Consider the following 20,789-nt stretch of genomic DNA (forward strand, 5'->3'; position numbering starts at 1 on the left):
TAATGTACATGTCGTGCCTAGTTTAATGCCCCTACTGTATGCCTCGCTCTGTTCCTGTGTTAGGCGTTGACATTTCACAATAAAGTTTCCCCTCCCACATCTTCAACATTTCTCTGGTACTCAAGTACACCAGTAGCAACCATGTTGTCCATTGTGGTAGTGTTATGTTCTGTATGTTACTTTCATCATGTAATTCTAAGGTGTTATTTTAATGGCATAGGCCTACCTTCAGTGTTTAACTGGGTTGGTTGCTACAGCATAAATGTGATCAGCAGAGGTGAAACCTTCAACAACAACAAACATTGTTTCATGTTTGGCCTACTTTCAGGTTTTGGTGCACTGATCTCGTGTACTGTATGCTACTGCTGAGTAATTTCCAAAAGTACTGCATAATAGTTAAGATTTTTATATGACACTTTATTTTTTGCTGAAGTCACATTAAATTTGTAATGCATGGTAAAGTAGTGCAGATGTTTCAGTCTGATGATCTCTGTACTGAACAAAAAAATATAAGAGCAGGCATGATGTTCAAAGCGATGTCTCATTGGTCTTAAGTAAGCAAGTTTCAAATCCTGTTAAGTTCTATACTGTGTGAAATGGAAACCAATGGCTGCCTGAGGGTAGAACAATACATTATTTTAATCTAAAACAGTACAGCATGCTTTGAAAAATTAGTGGTATTATTCATGAAAAAAAAACATGAAGAAAAGACACAGGTATAATCATTATCTGCCGATTCAAGTATTTACCAATGAAGTAAATCACCTGTTTTCATCTCTCTTTGATACATACATATCACCTCGTACCTTTCTGAAAAACCATTGCTATCTGAAATGGTAATGTAAGCCCTACTTCAGCATCTGATCACTGCTGAGTCTTCCGTGTTGGATTATAGATAATCAAAATCAGTTCTGAATCAGTTAATACTAGTATTGATCTTAGATATCTCAGTAGGATGTTGTAGTTTCAAGTCAACTAGTGTCACTGCAACTCATAATCGCTGCCCTATAAAAATGAACAAAGCAAAAAAAAAAAAAGCATGCCATATGGAGATTTAAAGATATGACGATTTAATGAACTTCAGACGCATCACTTCCCTTCAAAACTGCTTGTGGTAACAAATGTAGCTCACAAAGCCTCTCACACAAAGCTTTGTCATGTCACAGCATCCCAGTTCTAAGATGATCAACAGATAACAGCACATGGCAGACGCTTGGCTTTGAACAAGCGGTTTTGGTTACAACATCAAAGTATTGCAGCTTCAACACAACAGGACAACAGAACAAATCATATATTCCTGTTGAACTTTAATAAAAAAAATAAAATTATATTTTCTTTGAGTTCAGTCCATTGGTAATGTGTGTTGCTTTCATTGAATGTGCATTGACACATTTTGTTTATACCATCTTACTTCTTCTAATGTTTTAGACTGCAGGACAAAAAGTTAAAAAACTGGTGGGATTGCTACAGTATCTGGAATTAAGTATAGGGGGGTTGTGGTTTTCCGTGAATTGCACCCAGCTTCAGTGTTTCTACAGTGTTTTCTGTCCTGCAGTCAGGAAGTGTCAAAGGAAGTTAAAAACAGAAGTATGCATGGACCTGGGAGCCAAAGCAAACAGCTGGAAAGGGCAACAGAGATGATTCAAAATGACTTGCTTAATGTTGTGAAATGTACAAAGCAAACTCAAATGTAACCTCCGCTATGCGGTTCTAAAACAGCCTAAACTGTGGCGTAACATTATGAGCTCTTGCTTCACATCCACAAGGCATGTGGAGTCTAAATCTGTCTAAACTTTTTTCAGATCAGAACAAATAAAATTCAGCTCCTGCCAACATGAAATATGCTGCTCTGTAGATGATTCCCATTTCATTTAACTGGCATGTTATTAATCACAAAAAATAAATAGAATGTTCTTGAAAACAAATTATCTCATGTTTCAAATTAGTCTATTTAAGAACAGGCACTTAGTTACAAATGTTTATGCATTCTCTTTTGAGATCACTGTTCATCAATTCAAATGTTAACAAAGATATAGCAGAGATATTACAGAAAAACATTATTGAAAATAAACATTAACACAGAAATACAATACAGAGACTTAAAACCGAAGGAAAAAAACAAAAAGAAATCATTTTGGGTGGTGTCCAATGGCTAACAGGAACTGCTATAATCACTTGAAAGTAGACTTTGATTGTTTGTTAGTGCAAAGGGTAAAATGTGCTTCCTAGTTTTTTTTTGGAGGAGAAGTGTTGGAAGTTGTGAGGAGCCAAGCGAGACACATCAGAGATTGGGTCCGAGATCTGGTTGCTGGACACTTTGTGTGCAGAGAGATCCTGAAAAACATTATTTAAAACCAACATATGAGAAACATTATTCAATAACAATAAAAACTGCATTGCATTTAGATAGGCCAGTTCCAGGGCCTTGCTATTGTGCATGCTGGTTCACTGGAAAAGCTTACTGGGAAACTTAATGGAACTGAGCCATCGTTAATGTTGTTAGTAGAGCTTAGCTCTGGCCCAAAAAATCAAGCCCGACCCAACCCGAGCCCGTGCACGTTGTGTCCGAGACCGGCCCGGCCCGACACATTAACTGGAATTATGAGCCTGAGCCCGATTTCAACCCAACACTTTTTTAATACGTGGGCTGTTATAACTGACGTTCTCAACTACAATTCAGAGTTGTTTGAACTCAACGCATTTCTCTGTGAGGGCTTGCTTCGCCCTCATGCTTGGAGAAGTAACAAAAGAGGACGTTGAAGGCTGACTATCATCTTTTCTGCCACGGCGAGCCTGCTTCATGTGTCTGTTCATCATCCAAGTCCCCGTTTTATTTGCTGTCATAGGCGAGCACTTAGCCTAATGCACTCGACAAAACCGACACATATGTTGTCACTGCCCACAACTTGTTTAAAATGGTTCCATACCTCCGACTTTCCTCCAAATTTGCTCAAAGGTAATTCTCCTGGTTCTTTTTTTCTTTACATCCTCAAGCTCCATTTTGCACTTAAGCTACACCATACAGCCCAGCAGCCCCGGTGTGATGTGTGTGAGAGGAGGAGACTCCGCGCATGACACGTGTTTGCATTTTGTAACTGTAGTCCAACTTGTGTAGCTTTTTGGACACATTTGTTACTTTGGCCTAAATATAGCTTATATAGATAATATTTCTGATTACGGCATAGCTTTGTCCCCACCCAATTAGGCTAATAAAGTAATGATTAAAAAAAACAAATGCTTGATCAAGGGCCCGGCCCGGCCCAGCCCGAGGACAGTGGCGGAAAATAACGGCGGGCCGGGCTCGGGCCAAGAATCTAAACTCTAGTTGTTAGTTCTACATGTGCTTTTCCTACTACGACAAGTCAAAATATCTGCTGTGAAAAAAAAAGGTCTATTGTGGTGACCCACTATATAGAGACATTCACTGGAGACTGCAGCTCCTTTAAGTAGGGAGCTCACTGGGACGAGGGGGCACTATTTCAGGCTATGTGGTTTGTGAGCGGGTTGCTGGAAACCTGGAAGTGTAACCTGAAGCTGTAAGCTGTGGATAAAAAGTGGGAGTAAACAGACTCAACTGAATTTAACTTCTCCGTCTCGTTTGTTCTGCACTTCCACAGTGATGACCCTGACGTGATCCGTGATCATGTCAACGGACAATATTGACAGCTTTGGGGCCAGGCCGGGCCGGCTCTGGCACCGAGCGAGGCTAAGGAGTACTAGAATGTACGCCGCAACGAGTTTTGCCAGAGTTTTGGCAGCACAACCCCCGGCCCTGGTTTCAACACATCAAAGCCCAGTTCCAGCTGAGAGGGATAACGCAGGACATTACGAAATACTTTCATGTGGTGGCAGCACTGGATGCTTCAACGACGGCCCGGGCAATGGGGCTGCTGGAGGCTCCACCGGCTGTGGGCAAGTACGACGAGCTAAAATTGTTCCTGTTGAATCTTGTTGAGCTGTCGGAGATGGAGAAAGCGGATTGGCTATTGACACTTAACGGCCTGGGAGATGGCTAACCGTCCGAGTTGATGGAGAGGATGAAGGATTACCGTGGCTTAGCTGTAGGCGGACTGGATTTTCCTCGCAAACCAGCAGCAGTTTGTGCATGCACTGCTTCCTGCACAAACTTTCTCTCCGCCTTTGGAGGACACGTTTGGCACCGAGGCTGCGTTGGCTGATGCCGCTCAATTGGCGCACCCGTCTCCGGACGCCCCGGTTGCCCTGGTGACGGATGCTTCTGACTATGCGGTCGGAGCTGTGTGTGAACAATGGGTGGGCGGGGCCTGGCAGCCGCTGGCTTTCTTTAGCTAACAGCTCTGTGACAATGAAAGGAAGTACAGCACCTTCGACCGGGAGCTCCTGGGCCTCTTCCTCGCCACCCGGCATTTTCGTTTCCTGTTGGAAGGCCACCGTTTCACTGCCTTCGTGGACCACAAGCCACTGCCTTTCGCCATGGCCAAGGCGACTGAGCCATGGTCCGCCCGCCAGCAGCGTCAGCTCTCCGCCGTCTCGGAGTTCACCACGGATATCCAGCATGTGGTTGGTAAGGACAACTTTGTTGCCGACTGCCTCTCCAGGGCAGTTGCAGGGTCCGTGCACTTGGGGCTCGACTACGCTGCTATGGCTGCTGACCAGGCAGCTGACTCGGGTTTTCGACGCAATTCATGGTTTATCCCATCCTGGTGTGAAGGCATCTACCAGGCTGGTGGGTGTGAAGTTTGTCTGGCCCGGCCTCAGGAAGGATGAAAAGACCTGGGCTGGCTCATGTCTGGCCTGTCAGCAGGCTAAGGTCATACCAAAGCCCCTTTGGCGCCTTTTCTGGTTCCTGAGAGGCGTTTCAACCACGTCAATGTGGACCTAGTGGGCCCCTTGCCTGCCTCCAGGGGGTTCACTACCTTACTGTGGTGGACAGACCACAAGATGGCCAGAGGCCATTCCTCTGTCTTCGACCACGTCTGCGGAAGTGGCCCGAGCATTCATTGGGTCTTGGGTGGCCCATTTTGGGATACCAGCTAATCTCACCTACAACAGGGGCCCACAGTTTACGTCTGAGCTCTGGACTGCTTTTGTTGAGGGTTTGGGGGTGAAGCTCCGCCGTACCATGGCGTATAATCCACAGGGCAACGGGCTGTGCAAGCGGTTTCATCGTTCTATGAAGGCTGCTCTTTGGGCCAGCCTAACGGATTGCAACTGGATTGACCACCTCCTGTGGGTCATGCTTGGCCTGCGTTCTGCGCCTAAGAAGGACCTGCAGTGCTCATCTGCTGAGTTGGTTTACGGCCAGCTGCTGCGTGTCCCGGGAGAGTTCCTCCCGGACGCCAAAGTCCCCTGGTCGGCGGCACTGCATCGGATTTGGGCCCTGGAGGATGCCAACCCCTTCATTCCAGTCTCTGCATCTCACCACTGCCTTTCCTTGTCCTACGTCCCCAAGGATCTGTTGTCGGCCAGTTACGTCTTTATCCGGCATGATGGTCACCGTACTCCCCTGAAGCCCCCCTACGATGGGCCCTTCCGTGTCCTGGAGGCGGGACCTAAGAACTTTGTGGTGGACATGGGGGGCAAGCCAGAGCGGGTCACTGTGGACCGTCTCAAGCCTGCTCATCTGGACCTGACTGAGCCGGTTGCGCTGGCCTGGCCCTCACGTCGGGGGCGCCCCCCTGCTTTGGTCCTCGTCCCTACATCTGTTAAACGCAGCCGCTTTGGCCGCCTAGTCCGGCCCCCACTGCGCTGACTGTTTCATCTGAGACTGTGGGCCTGTTATTGTACTTGTGGACTTAATCGATTTGCACATTTCTGGGGGTGAATTCTGGGGGGGCCCGTGTGGTGACCCACAATTTAGAGACATTCACTGGAGACTGCAGCTCCTTTTAAGCAGCCATATTTTGCTCATTTTCAGGTTCATAATTGTATTTTAAGGTTGTACCAGAATAGGTTTACATGGTTTAATTTTCAAAAAACACCATATTTTTGTTGTACTGCAGTGCTCTCTCTCACTGCTGCAGATCCTCTTTTCAGCTGGTCTCTGTTTTAGCTACAGAGTGAGACCTCTTTTCTTCTGTACTATCTTTGATTGCACTCGCACATGTGCAGTAGCTCAGATGTAGATCATGTCAGCTAGCTAGCTCCATAAACAGTAAAAGAAAGGCTGTTTCTACAACTTCGGTCAGTTACAAGGCAGGATTAGCTTCTAAATGAGGGCGCACATGGAAGTAGTTCTTTTGTAGATTATGGTGAACTTGTGTGTGTAGCAGTGCTTTGCTATTGAGAACGAGGTAGCATGCTAGCGTTAGCATTAGCATTAGCATGTTAACGCTAACGCTACGAGCTAATGGTTGCGGTTAGCCTGCTCGTTTCGGCTTGTGACGTCACAAGCCGTGCCGATTTTGAACAGCTCACCCAGAGACTGAAGGCAGGACACATTCAGAAACTGTATCTCACTCTAAACAGCATGGATGGATTTTTTTCAAAGTTTGTATATGTGTGGAAGCACCAGAGACACAAAATAACACCCCAAATCCCAGAAAAAGTGTTTTTTTCATAATATGGGCACTTTAAGTAGGGAGCTCACTGGGACGAGGGGGCACTGTTGGGACACTATTTCAGGCTATGTGGTTTGTGAGCGGGTTGCTGGAAACCTGGAAGTGTAACCTGAAGCTGTAAGCTGTGGATAAAAAGTGGGAGTAAACAGACTCAACTGAATTTAACTTCTCCGTCTTGTTTGCTCCGTACTCCCACACTATATTTTAGTTTGAGATACATTAGGAAGGCTGCAGTGTGTCACCTCCAGTTCCTTGTTGTGTGACCCGGTGGAGCTCTTCATATTCAGAATGCTCCGCAGATCGAGGCTGCTGGGTGGCGGCAGCGTTATCTGACCTGTGTTCGACCAGCCGGAGAGACAGTGCTGCACAAGACCAGAGAGATACATGAAGATGATACAATTTTAAACTAAACATAGAGGTGTTAACACAATATGTAAAGACCAGAGAGGGCAAGTGGCACAGCTTAGTAGTCATAAATTGTCATGCAGTGGCGTCCCTTACTCACCGATGGTAACCCCAAACTATCAGAAGGGTCGAAACTGCACCGCCGATGAGCCTTGTACTTGTAAGGTGGCAGGAGGGTGGAGCGAGGGATGCTGACCCTGACAAATAAAACAAAAAAGAAAGCTCATGAGACAGTAGACACACTGCTACAGTGGTAAAATGTGGTGATTTGAAAATAACGGATTGTTGATTGTAAGAGTTCTCTCTTAAAAACATTAACAAATACAATTTGTGAAAGGCTTTGCATTGATTTTGAAGTACTACCCAACCTCTTTCTGCAGGAATTCTCAAACATTTTCATGACATGGACCCTCAACAAATTGTAGGCCACAGACACAATTTTGCATCATTAATCACTTATATTACTTTTTATATAATATAATAATGCATTACTCATTCTCAAAAAAGGGTAAGGGTGACTCCTGGGAATCCCTAAAGCCACCTACATATGATCCGCTCTGCTCTGGCTGTGCCATTGTTTTCTTATGGGGAGAGCCGTGGAGACAATTTGGAGGAAGCGATACTATTGGCGTGGCGCACCGCCGAGCGCTGCGCTCAAAGTTCAAATTATTTCAACTTTGACCTTGTTGTCGCTGACCTTTTGGCACAACCAAAGCCAGAATCAATGATGACGTATATCTGCGCTGTGCTTTGCCTCTGTGCCTGCACTATGCTCTGCGCCCTACCTCGCGGTTTTACATCAGTTCATGTGTAGGCGGCTTAAGGATGCCTGACCCCAGAGCCTTCATACATACAACTTCTACTGAAGGTAACATTATTTGACAGCAACATTCACAGACATACAAGTAAAGCCGGGAACAGGAATTGTTTCAGACTGTAGTACGTAAACAACAAGGACAAATAACACAGTATAAAAAGGTCTCAGCTTTACCCAAGGGCTCCCATGCCTTCTGGATTAAACAAGCAGGGACAAAGTATCAGAATCAGAATCAGAAAGGGCTTTAATTATATACAATTAAAAATGTCTGTCACCTGGTGCCAAAAAAGTGCTCCGTTGTTCGTAAGTGTTCATAAAAGGCAATTAAAGTGCACAACATCATTACCTGATGAGAGCCGGTTCAGCAGTAGTGTGAGGGTGTGAGGATTTGTGTTCTTTGCACACCGGGCAGCACTCTTGAGAGTGAAGTGGGACAGGGAACAGTCTGCTGTTAATCCTGTAAGAGAACGTACCTGAACAAAAGGTGAGCAAGCAGAGGTGAGAATTACTTCAGCCATCATGAAAAGAAAAATGAGAGTAGCCTTTAAATAAATAACCCTTCTTACATTGATGAGTATTTGTGTTAGCCTCTGGACCGTCCTTATCTGTTAGCAGCGGCAGGACTGAATGGTTCTCCTCAGGAAATCTATCAAGGAGAGATAATTAATTGTAATGTAATGAAGCCATCATCAATCACAGGTAAACCTGGCTGACACACACAATCAGTCGCAAGTGCAATCAAGTGTGAAGCACTTACTCCGCTTGTGGGCTGTGGACACACTTGTCTTTATTTAGCGATCGAAATATGTGCAGGTCATTGAAGAACTCATCAGAACGCTCTATCAAGGAGTCCTCAGCATCCAAGACTCCTTGTAGAAAACAAACATCATCTGTTAGGCCTTCATTAGAGGATTATGTGTATAAGAAAGACACAGGTAAACAGAGATACCAATAAGGCATACCTGCTATCCAGTCATACCCAAGTAAAGGCTGCAAATGATGCCTGTCTGAGGCAGATATCTCTTCACATTCATCAGACTGAAATGTGACTTGACGCTGCACCTCCCTCTACAAAAACAAACAAGTAATGCAGTTAGTAAAATGTAAGTTTTATACAGACAAATGTTAAATCTAATATACCAAATCATCTCCTACTGCATATTTCCTTACTAGTTGGATACACCCCCAACCATGGTCTGACAAATGACCAATGTAGGGCGTGTGAGTGACCAGCAGTGTCAGTGAGGAAAATATAGGAGATAATAACAAAAATATTGGGACTTTTGGACACAGTGTTTGGCTTAAAAGCAACTGAATTACAGTATGTTGAAAATGTTCTGAGACAGCGGATACATTTTTTATTCTTCTCTCAAAGTGTAAACCACGGCTGAGTTTCCAGGGACATGGCAGTGAGTACCTTTTCAGTTTGAGATAAATTATTCTTTTAAAACAACCAGTTTTAACAATGCTGGAGATAACTGAGATTTAGGGAATAAGGTCTGGGTAGTGCTGATCTACTCATCATTGTACAAGTAACTATTTAAAAAATATAAACAAACTTGAGTAGACTGCCCTTGGTACTTATTTCTTACCTGTTCTTTGCTGTGATTTACTAGACAGGACTTGGTGCTGACTGGCCCTGTGTCCTGCAACCTGCTGTGGACAAGAGCATGTCTGTTGCTGTCTTTGAAAGGGCCCGATGGTGTTGTATGTTCAGCAGTCTCTCCTCTGTGTTTGGAGGTCAAAAATGGTATTGGAATAGTGCCCTGGAGGCCTGTTTGTCGTTCACATGTATCTGCTGGAGACACGGAGGAACATATTTATTCATTGACTTTTATTCGTCATATGCACACGACAGGTTTGCAGTATAATTGTTGTGATAAGCAACACAAAAACACACACAAACACTTACTACCTTTTCCCGGTCATTTCAATCGCATCCATCATCTTACAATGTGACCAAAGTTTCATACTTAGACAGTTATCTCCATTTCAACTAGCGTTAAGCTTTAGCTAGCTAGCTAACGTTACTCCATCCGCTGAGATAACAGTTGTCAGCTCCGGAAAAAGCTAGTACTAAGAGTTAACTAACGTTAGTTAACGTTACCGTTTACAAAGTAGCTAATTTACTGTTGAATTAACATTACATTTAGCTACTAATTGGATTACAAAACAACTGACAAAATATATCGTTTTGTGTTTGATGTGCTGCCTGTGTAGCTCAAGCATGTCAAAATAGTTTCAATTGGTTTTTTTTCTAGTTATCGTTACTTTTGTTCAGATATTTTGAAACAATACAAATGAGGAAACTTGGACGAAACACCAGTCTCATCAGGTAGGTAGCTAACGTTAGCTAACTTAGCTAGCTAGCTAGCTAACTATCTGCTGACTTCTCTCGTGTCTTTGGCTTAATGTAAACAAACAGTTTCATTACCCGCAAATCTCACGGTAGGTTTGGAGAGGGCGGCCCGGGCAGGACCTCGGTCTCCACCAGTCAGGGTCAGGATCTCTGCTCGGTCTGTCCTCGCCTCAGCCTCGTCCTCTCTCTCCCTCTTGCGGCTCTGACTGCAGCCGCTCAGCCGCTCCAGTTTTTCTCTCTGCTGCTTCAGCTGGTTCAACAAAACTTTGTTACGCTCTCGTAAAATATCCATTCGGTCCGTGGATGACATTTTTCTTAAATGTATACCACGTTAAATTCACGTGTATGCAACTGAGGATGAAACAAACCGACTTCAGACCATGGATGCTTCAGACTCTTTTGTGATTTATTTTAAACCACACGCCACCATAACAACAAGTTGTCAACAATGAATTGATTGGCTGTGAACCTTCTACCCATCATGCCTTGCAACCGTCCACGGTTTTTTCTTAAAGTGACAGCCACACATTTGTTTTTGTTTTTGTACAGCTTATGGATTTAAGCCATAAACCAGAAGAGTGCTACGGCCTGCTGGGAAAGGGAAACAACCATGGAGACAACACAAAAATCAACTTTTGGCTGGACAGGAGATACAGCAGCAAGATACTTAACTTAAACATGCCCTGCCTGTGCTTCTCGAAACTGTGGTGGATTTGAAATTACTTCAAATCAAGGAAAGAAATAAAAGTGCAAATCTGGTCAGTGATTTCTAAATCTGTATATTTTAATGGCTATAGAATGGATTGAACAAAACAAAAAAAGTCTTAGTCTGTAGTGATTCAGTCTCTGCTCTGTTAAGTCTCATGCCAGGTGCATGCAGTAGGCCAAATCATGAGGATTTACTTTATGAAATAATGTCAATACACTCAAGAGTAATAAAACAAGGCACTGAGGTCATATTCTTTTTAGTTCCTTCCTGTTCATAAAGGATTTATTGGTAACTACATTCTTTAAATAAAGAAAAATAGACGAATTAGCAATTATTTGTCTCTCAAAATCAGAAGGAAAGGGCATTGTACGGAAGGAAATCAAGAGTGGCACCAGCATTGGATTGGGAGATAAGAGGGAGACATTCCATTCAACATACAGCAGGTATTGTGAGAAAGTAGAGAGTAGCCTAAATATAAAGGAGAAGACGATCCTGAATACATGAAGAATTGGGCACAGTAATCTGAACAGCAAACTTCGCAATATAGGGAAGCATCCAACTGTTTTTTCCAACTGTTTTTTGTGATCATTGCCAGGTGTCAGAAACTGTAGAGTGTGTGCTTGTCAGAGAGACAGAACTAGTGAAAGAAAGAGATAAAGGACATGAACCGAAAAGATTAGGGCTAACAGGAGTAAATAAAAACATAGCCTACTGGAGTGTGGTGGAAGTGGACAAGGCAGAAGATGCTCAGCTTCCTAATGAGAACAGGAGGAACATCTGACAGACTGGACACTGTGAGTTAATAACTCCAGAAGATGGCAGTAGTGCAACATGGATGCAAGCTGCCGTTAAACCAGAAGAAGAAAACAAGTAGGTTAAATGGTTTTATTTAAATATTAAAATACAACAGGTTTAATATCCAGAATAGAACTTCTTAATAAAGTTGTTTATGTTTTTATTTATTTATTTCAGTGTAAAGTCATGATGTTACACGCTCCGGTACAGTAGGTGGCGGCATGCACCTTAAACGTTGGTTTGTAGCCCGTTAATAAAACTAAATAAGAAGAACAACAACAACAACAACACGAAGAAAGTAGTAACGTAGTTGTTTGCCTTGGTTTAGACCGTTAAGACATTTGAATCCGCAAACTCCTTCGAGTTGTTGAGAATTCTGTCCAGGCAAAGCAGTAGTTAGTAGCAAACAGCATTTTTTGGTGTTGGTAGTATACGTCGCCGCCATATTGGACCGGGCTACTTCTCAGAAGATTAACGTTTGTCTGGAAAAGAGATGCCTGACTCGTGTGCAGCTTGGGGCTGTAAAAACCGTCGAACAGCCCAATCCAGATCTCTGGGAATTACCTTTCACAAGTAAGACTGAAGAGTTGTTTTTGGTTGTAGTTGTCCATTATAACAATATGTTGAGAGCTAACTAGTTGACCGCCAGAGCTAGACTAATAATAGTTTAAGTATATACCGCATTGGCCGCTGCTGAGCGCGACGTCGACGCGGCCGCCACATTGGTATGGGGAGCCGTGCCTCCAATGTATGTGTGTTTTTCGAGACAGGAGGCCTATCCACAATTAAAATCATAATCGCTCGCGGAATTTTCAAGCGATTTGGGTTGTTACAAATGCCAGACATGTATTTATGATACAGGATACTTGGTTTAATTAAGCTTGCGGGTTTTCACACCAAAATATCTTATACTATTATAAGCCTTAATATAATTTAAAACAGTGAGTTGTATAAAAAAAAAAAATCACCCCTCGTCCTAGTTATCATGAAATGTGAAATTAGCTATAGAGACCACAACTGTTTTTAGTACTAGGCTGTAAACATGTTTATTTCTGCTGAGAAGTTGTTTTTTTTAACATGGGGCTCTATGAGGATTGACCTACAGTCAGAGTTAATGCAGGGGAGCCTCCAAATTATTGTTAATTTTTGAAAGTTTTTTTTCAAAAATTAATAAGTTTTAACAAGCTTCCAACATATTATTAGCAAATATAAATCCCCACTGATTACTGGCCTATATGTAAGGTAGTCATTAAGGCCATCCACAGATACAGTTATTCCTAAGGATTCACTGTGCCACATGTGTGTTTAACATTAAAACATGATATATAAAATCATGCCAACAATTATTAGACAATTTGAATAGCTTAGTATTCTATGCAACAAAGGTTATGTATAAAGGCTTTAGGCCGCCCTACAAGTTATTGTAGGCCCAGTTTAATATGCAACTTCATTTTATACAACATATGTAGTAGGGGTCCCTGCTCCATCTCTCTTTCAGTTAAGGGGTCCTTTGCTTAAAATTACCCGTTTTTTTTTTTTTTTTTTACTTGTCTCAAGTGGCCACTTGAGGAACTGCATTCTAGGCCCGGAGCTGCAGCTTCAATAAAATACATGACAAACATAATTTTCAGCATTTTACTGATATGTTACTAATTACGTAAATAAAAAATACTTTACCTGACATAAGCTAGCGTTAGCTTAATTTAGTATCAGGACAGTCACATAACTTTTTCTTATCTTAAAAAAGAAGGATTACCTTTACCTCTTTTGAAGTAGGCTATCAAATTCAACACATTCATTACTGTAGAATATTGTAAAAAAAAATGTCAGATGTGAAATGGTATTCCGTGTTGCTTAGTTTTGGCATTTATTTCGCATGAACATCCAAAAGCAGCAGAAAAGATTTGTATGACAAACTACTCATTTCGGCTGAGCGACTTACATATTAGCTTACTAGCTGACTTTTCTCACACTTTGAAGGTTTCCCAAAGCGAAAGAGGTGAGGAGGCAGTGGGAAATAGCTGTAAGAAGGAAAGGTTTTTCTGCCAGTCGGTCCTCCGTGCTCTGCAGTGAGCATTTCAAGCTGCAGGACTTTGACAGCACAGGACAGACTGTCAGGATTAGAGATGGAGCTCAACCATCTGTCTTCAATTTCCCGAAACATCTACAAAGAGTAAGTGTATCACTAGATTATAAGGATTTCATAGCTAGTCAATGTCACACCTTGATGAAAATGTTTTCTTCGTTGTTGTTCTTATTGAATCTTTAGGAATCAATGATGTATTGTGTAATACATTGTGTGGTACTTAAACCTAATTTTAAGTGTTTTTTTCCCTTCCACTTTAGCCAGTGGCAACCAGGACAACAAAAACCTCAAGGAAGGCTGAAGAGAAGCTGTCAGTGGACTCTTCTCCGCTTTTGAAAGAGACTGAACCTCTCATCGTTGTGAGTATTTGAACTAGCTATGCTCCAAGCAGCTGTAAGCATCATGGCCCTGGTCATTTTCAAACCTGAAAGTCAGTCAGAGTTAGGGGTGCTGAGAGAAAGTCAGTCTATAATGACGTCATACTAAATTTGGATGGTTTTTGCATTAATTGGAATAGCTAGGATAATTTTTATTTAATACTTATTAGCAACTAGGGCTGTCAATCTTCCTCTATAATACTATTTGAATTCCATTTGTTATTTTATTTAATATTCGAATATTAAATGCTCAAATTCATCCTGTTAATAATATTTACGATATTACACAGGCTTATGGATCGCCAATGCCACTATCAGCATGTGGTTGTTGTTACACATTCTGTCCACTAGAGGGACTACTAACATTATAAAACAAACTTTTGAAAACAGGTGATCGCTTTCTTATTAACAATAAAACAGCGGGACAAAATTAATGACTTTAATTTGTCAACTTTAATGTACCTTGGCTCAAGCTCGTGAATAAAATATTTAAATCCAGACCCCTGATGATGATGTTGATCGGTCTCATATCTTTACATTTGAACCGTGTCAGTTTGTCCGTTATCGCCTGGCGGACAGCTGGTAAGCCCCGTGATGAGGAGAGAGGCAGAAAAAAAGTAATTCTTGCCCGTTTTTAGATCTGTCCTCGGACAGATCGCCTAGCTTGTCAGGGTGTAACGTTGTCAGGTGTGCCCTCAGGTCGCTCTCCGCCATTTTTGATAGTATTGTGATACTGCGTGGATGTATGTATTAAGCTGAACGTGTACGATTGTGATACGATTCAAAAACTTTATTGTTCATCAGACTAAACAAAAGCATTTAATTTTCACATGCGTGTAGGCCAAGGCGACGAGAAAGGCAAGATTGCATATAAAATATTAAAAAAATTCATAAAAAAGCAATATTCGAATAGTAATTTTAGCATTCGAATAGTATTGATTTTTTTAATATTCGAATTATATTCAAATTTCGGAATTCGTTCCAACAGCCCTATTAGCAACATTTTACACTAATTTCAGAACATTTTACACTACAACAGACAGCTAACGTGAACACCAATGTGTATGTTGAAGCAGCCACAGTAACTACTCAGTCAACAACACAGATCTACTGTATAGCATTAGTTACTGCAAGGAGAGAAAGAGGGAGTAAGGCAGTGTATGGATACAGGTGAGAGATGTGACCCATAACCAGGTTTTCATAGTTTACAGGGCTGTTCAGTGAAGTGTATGTTGCACATGCTAAGCAAAAATCGGTCTGTGCGTTGAATGAAATTGCCGCAGTAGCACCCTTGGGATACGGCTTTGCGCCGCGTTGGTGTGAGACAGAGCTGCTTGTTTGTGTGAGGTGAGGCTTTGTGTGCGAGTTGAATCGACAGTACATCACTATTGTAGTTGGAGTCTATTGCGCGATATTAAAACGCCGCCTGGATGCGGGTGTGCATATTAGCCATACATTTCCTATGTCAGCCTGGTTGTCTTTAAATTCAGAACCAGATTAGAATTGAATATTTAAATGTAACTAGGCTAAGTGTTGTTTGAAGAGCAGCAACATTAAAGTTTACAACTGCATAATCTCTTTATAAAGTCATTAATATCTCACTGGAAACATTTTAAAATGTCAATAATATAAATAGTACTATTTCCAACATCAAAATACTGAGTGAAGTTTAGAAAGAGTCAAGATTCAAGGGATATATTTGTCACAGACATTCATCCTGTCCTCTGTCCTCCCTCTGCTGAGGTGAATCAGGTACTCACACCTTCACCACCAAGGTCGACGTCATTGACGTGCATCATAATTAGCCATGTGGATTTACCGCTGAAAGAGAGAGGAGGGGCTGGTTAGTCTCAGCCAGGCCCCCAAGAAGTGGGCTGGGCTTTGAAGCCAGTTTGACATATAGGCCAAATGGTGGAATTACAACTTTTGGGTCCGTCACGTGATGCCATGGGGCCCAAAAATACTTTGTTCCCATAGATTTACATGTCAAAAGACATGTCTGTAAATCAGTGGATACATTTTTTTTTTTTTTTTTAAGAGCGTCACAACAACCCCTGCGAATTGACTCATTTCACCATCAGAATTTGATCCATTCGATATGATAACATTTCGAAAGTCTAAAAGAGCTGCACCATCAAATCTATTTAGAAGGTGCTGCAGCACCCCTACTTCCCATGGCCCTGGACGGTGCTGGCTGTGGAATTGAGGGCCGATGAGATTAAGAATGTAGAAATGTACATTGTACTAGCTATGCACCAGACAGTTTTGACTTTAAGTGATGCGATATAAACATAAATCATAACATGTTCATCCTTCTTTTTACTAGGACCACTCCTATGCATTGCCTTCATCCCTCACTGATCTTAAGGCCAGACTCAGTGAAGCCTTGGCTAGGGTGGAGAGTCTGGAACGAGAGATGAGGAACGTGAAGGACCGAGAACGGAGGGCAAAGAAGATGGTGCATGGTCTTCTGGAAGATCTGAGGAGGAATCGCCAATCCCCCTGTTTTGTAAAAATAAAGCATAAATTGTACAGGACAAAACGTAGAAACTTGCACATCAGGTAGAGCCTAGAGCTTTTTGTTGTTATGAATGAGGTTCTTTTTTTTACTTGTACCAAAGTCTTTGTTTTCTGGATGTCTTGCGGAGGGAGGACATAAATGCTGTAAGAAGCACAGCATCACTCTGTTGTGGTAAATATAATATGTAATATTTCTGCATTAAAATGTCTAAAATAGACTACCCATGGTATATATATTTGTATAGTGTACTCTAATCCTAGGTAAGGATTGACGTGGAATATATTGTAATATTGTGTCTTTAGCTGTTGGCTAATGTTAGCTTGCTTGCTCGCTAACCGGTCAGCTACCACCTCAAATAAAATCTAAGTAGTTATGTGGGAAACACTGCAGCTATTCGATTAGAATGACATGACATTAGTAAACGATAATGAATGTAACGTAAAAAAAACCTTTAATAGATGAACTCGTCCGTGAACAGATGCATTTTAATATGCAACGGTGGTACGCGATGAAGACAACTCCCATGATCCCATGCAACTTCACAATGTCATCAAAAGTCTGTTTAAATTATAGCCTGTGAAAATATAATATGTGTAATTATATTTTACAGTCCATGGTTTTGATTGAGAGACTCCTAATGGCAGAAAATTACATCAATCAACATTTATTTATATAGTACTTTACAGCAACCAGCAGGTATCCAGAGTGCTTCACATCAGAAACCATGAATAAAACAACATATCATACAATAAAAAAAATGAAAAATAGAAAACAGTAAAATCAGAAAAGGTTACATAGAAACAGGAGAAGGAAATTGTCACACCACTACTACGTATTAAAAGCCATTCTAAACAAATAGGTTTTGAGTTTGGACCTAAAAAGAGCTACATCTGTAATCGTCCGAATATCAGGGTGCAACTTGTTCCAGAGTCTCGGGGCAGCAACTGCAAAACCCTGATCACCCCACCGTTTATACCTTGACCTTGGGACTTCGAAAACCAGTTGATTTGAAGACCGCAACATATACATATATTGTACATTTAATATATGCTGCTTTTAATCCCATATTTTTGAGAGGGAATGGAGAGCCCTCCGCCTTTTTAACTGGCCAAATGTCTTAACTACTTTTTTTTTTTCCATCAATATAAAAACATATCTGTTTTTATTGCTGCTGTAAACCCCAAAAAACAAAAAAATGCACTACAGGAATGCACTACTGTTTTTGTTTTTTTCTTGTGTAGTATAAAGGGACTACAACTCTATTTAGTTGTGCAACCCTGTGTTGTACAATGACAATAAATAAAAAATAATAAAAAAATAAAAACTATTTATTATACAGTATATACTGTATACCTACACACACACACGTCTATGATTTAAAGTGCTCATATTATGCTTTTATTGTGTTATATATCTTTTTGTGCACGTTATAGGTTTACAAAGTGAAAAAGCCCAAAGTCCCCCCAAAGGGATTTACCATCTTCCAGAGAAAACATGTTCACCAACTGCTCCAAAAGCTCTGTTGTAGTCCAGCCTTTACTTCCGTGACGAACGTGCGTCACTTTGTAACACACGTTATAATGCTCGCCTAGCTGCTAGCATGGCACTCCCTCATACTCTGCAACTGACAAGCTAGCAGTGCTTGCTGCGCATGTGCGACTCCCAACAAAGATGGAACAGAAGTGAGATGCCTCACTCTGTAGCTAAAACAGAGAGCTCAACACACAGGGTGAAAAGAGGAGCTGCAGCAATGTGCAGTACAACAAAAATATATGGTGTTTTCTGAAAATTAAAACACATAAACCTATTCTGAGACAACCTCTAAATACAATTATGAACCTGAAAATGACCATAATATGAGCACTTTAAGACATGTTGTTGAACAACAGATGGGGCTATTTACCTAAAGTGACATTGGGAGAGACACTGGACACAGTTGATGGTGGTCAAAACAGATAATGCAGCATAGTTAATAACATGGTTCAAGAAGTACTAAAATCCTTAAGTAAAAGTAGCAATACCACAATGCAAATCATACTTTATTAAAGCACACATCGGGTGACATTTTTCTCGTTGTCTTCAAATCCCAACATTGAGTTGAGATTATCGCCTGTGTGGCCAAACCCTAATAGGCCTAGTTAAAACACAGCAATGAAAATATGTTTTCAGTAGGAGCCAATGGGCTTGGGACTGAGTGCCACAGACACTAATGGGATTTGTTGACAATAACAAAAACATAGTATATTGACATCCTTATCCTTTAATGCTAAAGGTAAGGTGTTAAAGTCACATACACATACTGAACATATTATTTCAGATGATCCATACATTTTGTAGTAAAATCTGTATCTGCAGAATAAACAACATGCCGCTGTAAAAGAAAAGCAGTGTAAAAAGTGGGCTACAGTATTTTCCTCCTGAAATGTAGAGGAGTAGAGAGGATCAAGTACCTCAAAATCGTATTTAAGTATAGCACTTGATTAAATGTCAATTACTACTTACTCAATTACTTTCCACCATTGGTTAATAAGGAGAACTGCTGTTAAAAGTAGTCAATACACAAAATTACGTTATTTATCTTGTAAGGTCAAATTAATTCATAACGCATCTTTTAAAGAATTTAACAAAAACTGAGCCCTTACTAATAACTAAAGCAAAATGCTTAAATACTGTAATTCACACTAAAACTCATGGAAACTAAAGAAAGAACAAGATAGTCTGTTTGAGACATAACAAGCCTTCAAAGCCTAGTTGAGCTTAAACAGTACAGTACCACTTCAGCCGCAGGGAGAACAGGGACAAAATAGAAAACCATATTAGGTAGAAAGAAGAACTCAACTTCAGACGGTTTAAATAGGAAACTCCTAGAAGGACATATACAAGAGGTACCAGGACAAAGATACTGAGCCCATGTGTAGCCTAAAGTATATATTCACAATTCAAGCTTATTTATATCATGATCAGTTTAGGATGAAATTGTGAGAGGCTTATGAGAAGTATATAAATAATGCTTGCTCAGAGATCTGCAGCATGTAGAGACAGACTATATTATCCACTTGTGCACCCTATCAGGAGGCACATGCAACTGTGCCTGAAAGCTACTACATCCACTTCAGGAGGGAGGATGCAGGTCACGTGAGAAGAAGGCTCAACATTTATTTTTCCACCTATTCTGGTAATAAGAGATCTATAAGAGCTCTGTTTCAAAAATATATTATTACATTTCCATGGTAGAATTTCCAGCTTACACACTCATGCTGCTAAATTGAGATCATTAGTAGTACCCTAGGTCACATTCATGTCGCAGGTTAAAGCACAACATGTTCAGTTCGGAAACACTATTTCAACTGGCCAAATGCAACTTTGCGACATTGTTTTCAGTCTGTGCTGAGGTGTTTGGGTTCATGATTTAGGTAAAAATAAGAAACGCCAGCAGTGGTGGAAGAAGTATTCAGAATCTTTAAAAGTACTAATACCACACTGTAAAAATACTCTGTTACAAGTAAAAGTCCTGCATTGAAAATATATTGAAATTGAAATTAAAGTGCTCATATTATGCCCATTTTCAGGTTCATAATTGTATTTAGAGGTTGTACCAGAATAGGTTTACATGGTTTCATTTTTTTTTTTTTTTTTAAAACATATTTTTGTTGTACTGCACATTGCTGCAGCTCCTCTTTTCACCCTGTGTGTTGAGCTCTCTGTTTTAGCTACAGAGTGAGACATCTCACTTCTATTCCATCTTTGTTGGGAGTCGCACATGCGCAGTAGCTAGGTAAGAACTGCTAGCTTGTCAGTTGCAGAGTATGAGGCGGGTCATGCTAGCAGCTAGGTGAGCATTATAACGTGTTACATATTGATGCACATTTGTCACGGAAGTGGACTGAAGTGGCTGGACTACAATAGAGCAGTTTGGAGCAGTTTGTGAACAGTGTTTTCTGTTGGAGATGGTAAGTGCCTTTGGGGTGGACTTTGGGCTTTTTCACTTTGTAAACCTATAACGTGCACTAAAAAGATATATAACACAATTAAATAAATGGAAAAAGCTAAAAAGCATAATATGAACACTTTAATGAAAGTATGTATCATCAGGAAAATGTACTTAAAGTTTTAAAAGTAAAAGTACTTAATGCAGAAAAACTCCTCACGATCAAAACAGTTCTGTCTATCAACTGAGTGTT

The 20,789-nt window shown here is 41.1% G+C and overlaps 2 protein-coding genes across 3 annotated transcripts; one reads left to right on the forward strand and one right to left on the reverse strand.

Moving 5' to 3' along the window:
* Positions 1 to 1,045: 1,045 nt before the first annotated feature.
* On the reverse strand, positions 1,046 to 10,549 carry LOC116051380 (migration and invasion inhibitory protein). Of its 2 annotated transcripts, none has more exons than XM_031301756.2 (9): positions 10,196 to 10,549; positions 9,354 to 9,556; positions 8,724 to 8,829; positions 8,519 to 8,630; positions 8,328 to 8,407; positions 8,108 to 8,234; positions 7,045 to 7,141; positions 6,782 to 6,901; positions 1,046 to 2,334 (listed from the first exon to the last, which is right to left on the reverse strand). In XM_031301756.2, exons 1-9 carry the CDS (start codon positions 10,428 to 10,430, stop codon positions 2,200 to 2,202), a joined length of 1,215 nt encoding a protein of 404 aa, XP_031157616.1. In that variant the 5' UTR covers positions 10,431 to 10,549; the 3' UTR covers positions 1,046 to 2,199. The 2 variants fall into 2 exon arrangements, with proteins under 2 accessions (XP_031157616.1, XP_031157615.1); XM_031301755.2 differs by having other exon boundaries at positions 9,354 to 9,559; positions 10,196 to 10,547.
* Positions 10,550 to 11,888: 1,339 nt separating this feature from the next.
* On the forward strand, positions 11,889 to 16,826 carry si:ch73-130a3.4 (uncharacterized protein LOC664763 homolog). The gene is made up of 4 exons (XM_031301757.2): positions 11,889 to 12,197; positions 13,605 to 13,797; positions 13,971 to 14,069; positions 16,414 to 16,826. The coding sequence occupies exons 1-4, from the start codon at positions 12,118 to 12,120 to the stop codon at positions 16,651 to 16,653; spliced, it is 612 nt and encodes a 203-aa protein (XP_031157617.1). The 5' UTR covers positions 11,889 to 12,117; the 3' UTR covers positions 16,654 to 16,826.
* Positions 16,827 to 20,789: the final 3,963 nt, after the last annotated feature.

Source organism: Sander lucioperca, chromosome 6 (genome assembly GCF_008315115.2).
Source record: "Sander lucioperca isolate FBNREF2018 chromosome 6, SLUC_FBN_1.2, whole genome shotgun sequence".
NCBI classification, from domain to species: domain Eukaryota; kingdom Metazoa; phylum Chordata; class Actinopteri; order Perciformes; family Percidae; genus Sander; species Sander lucioperca.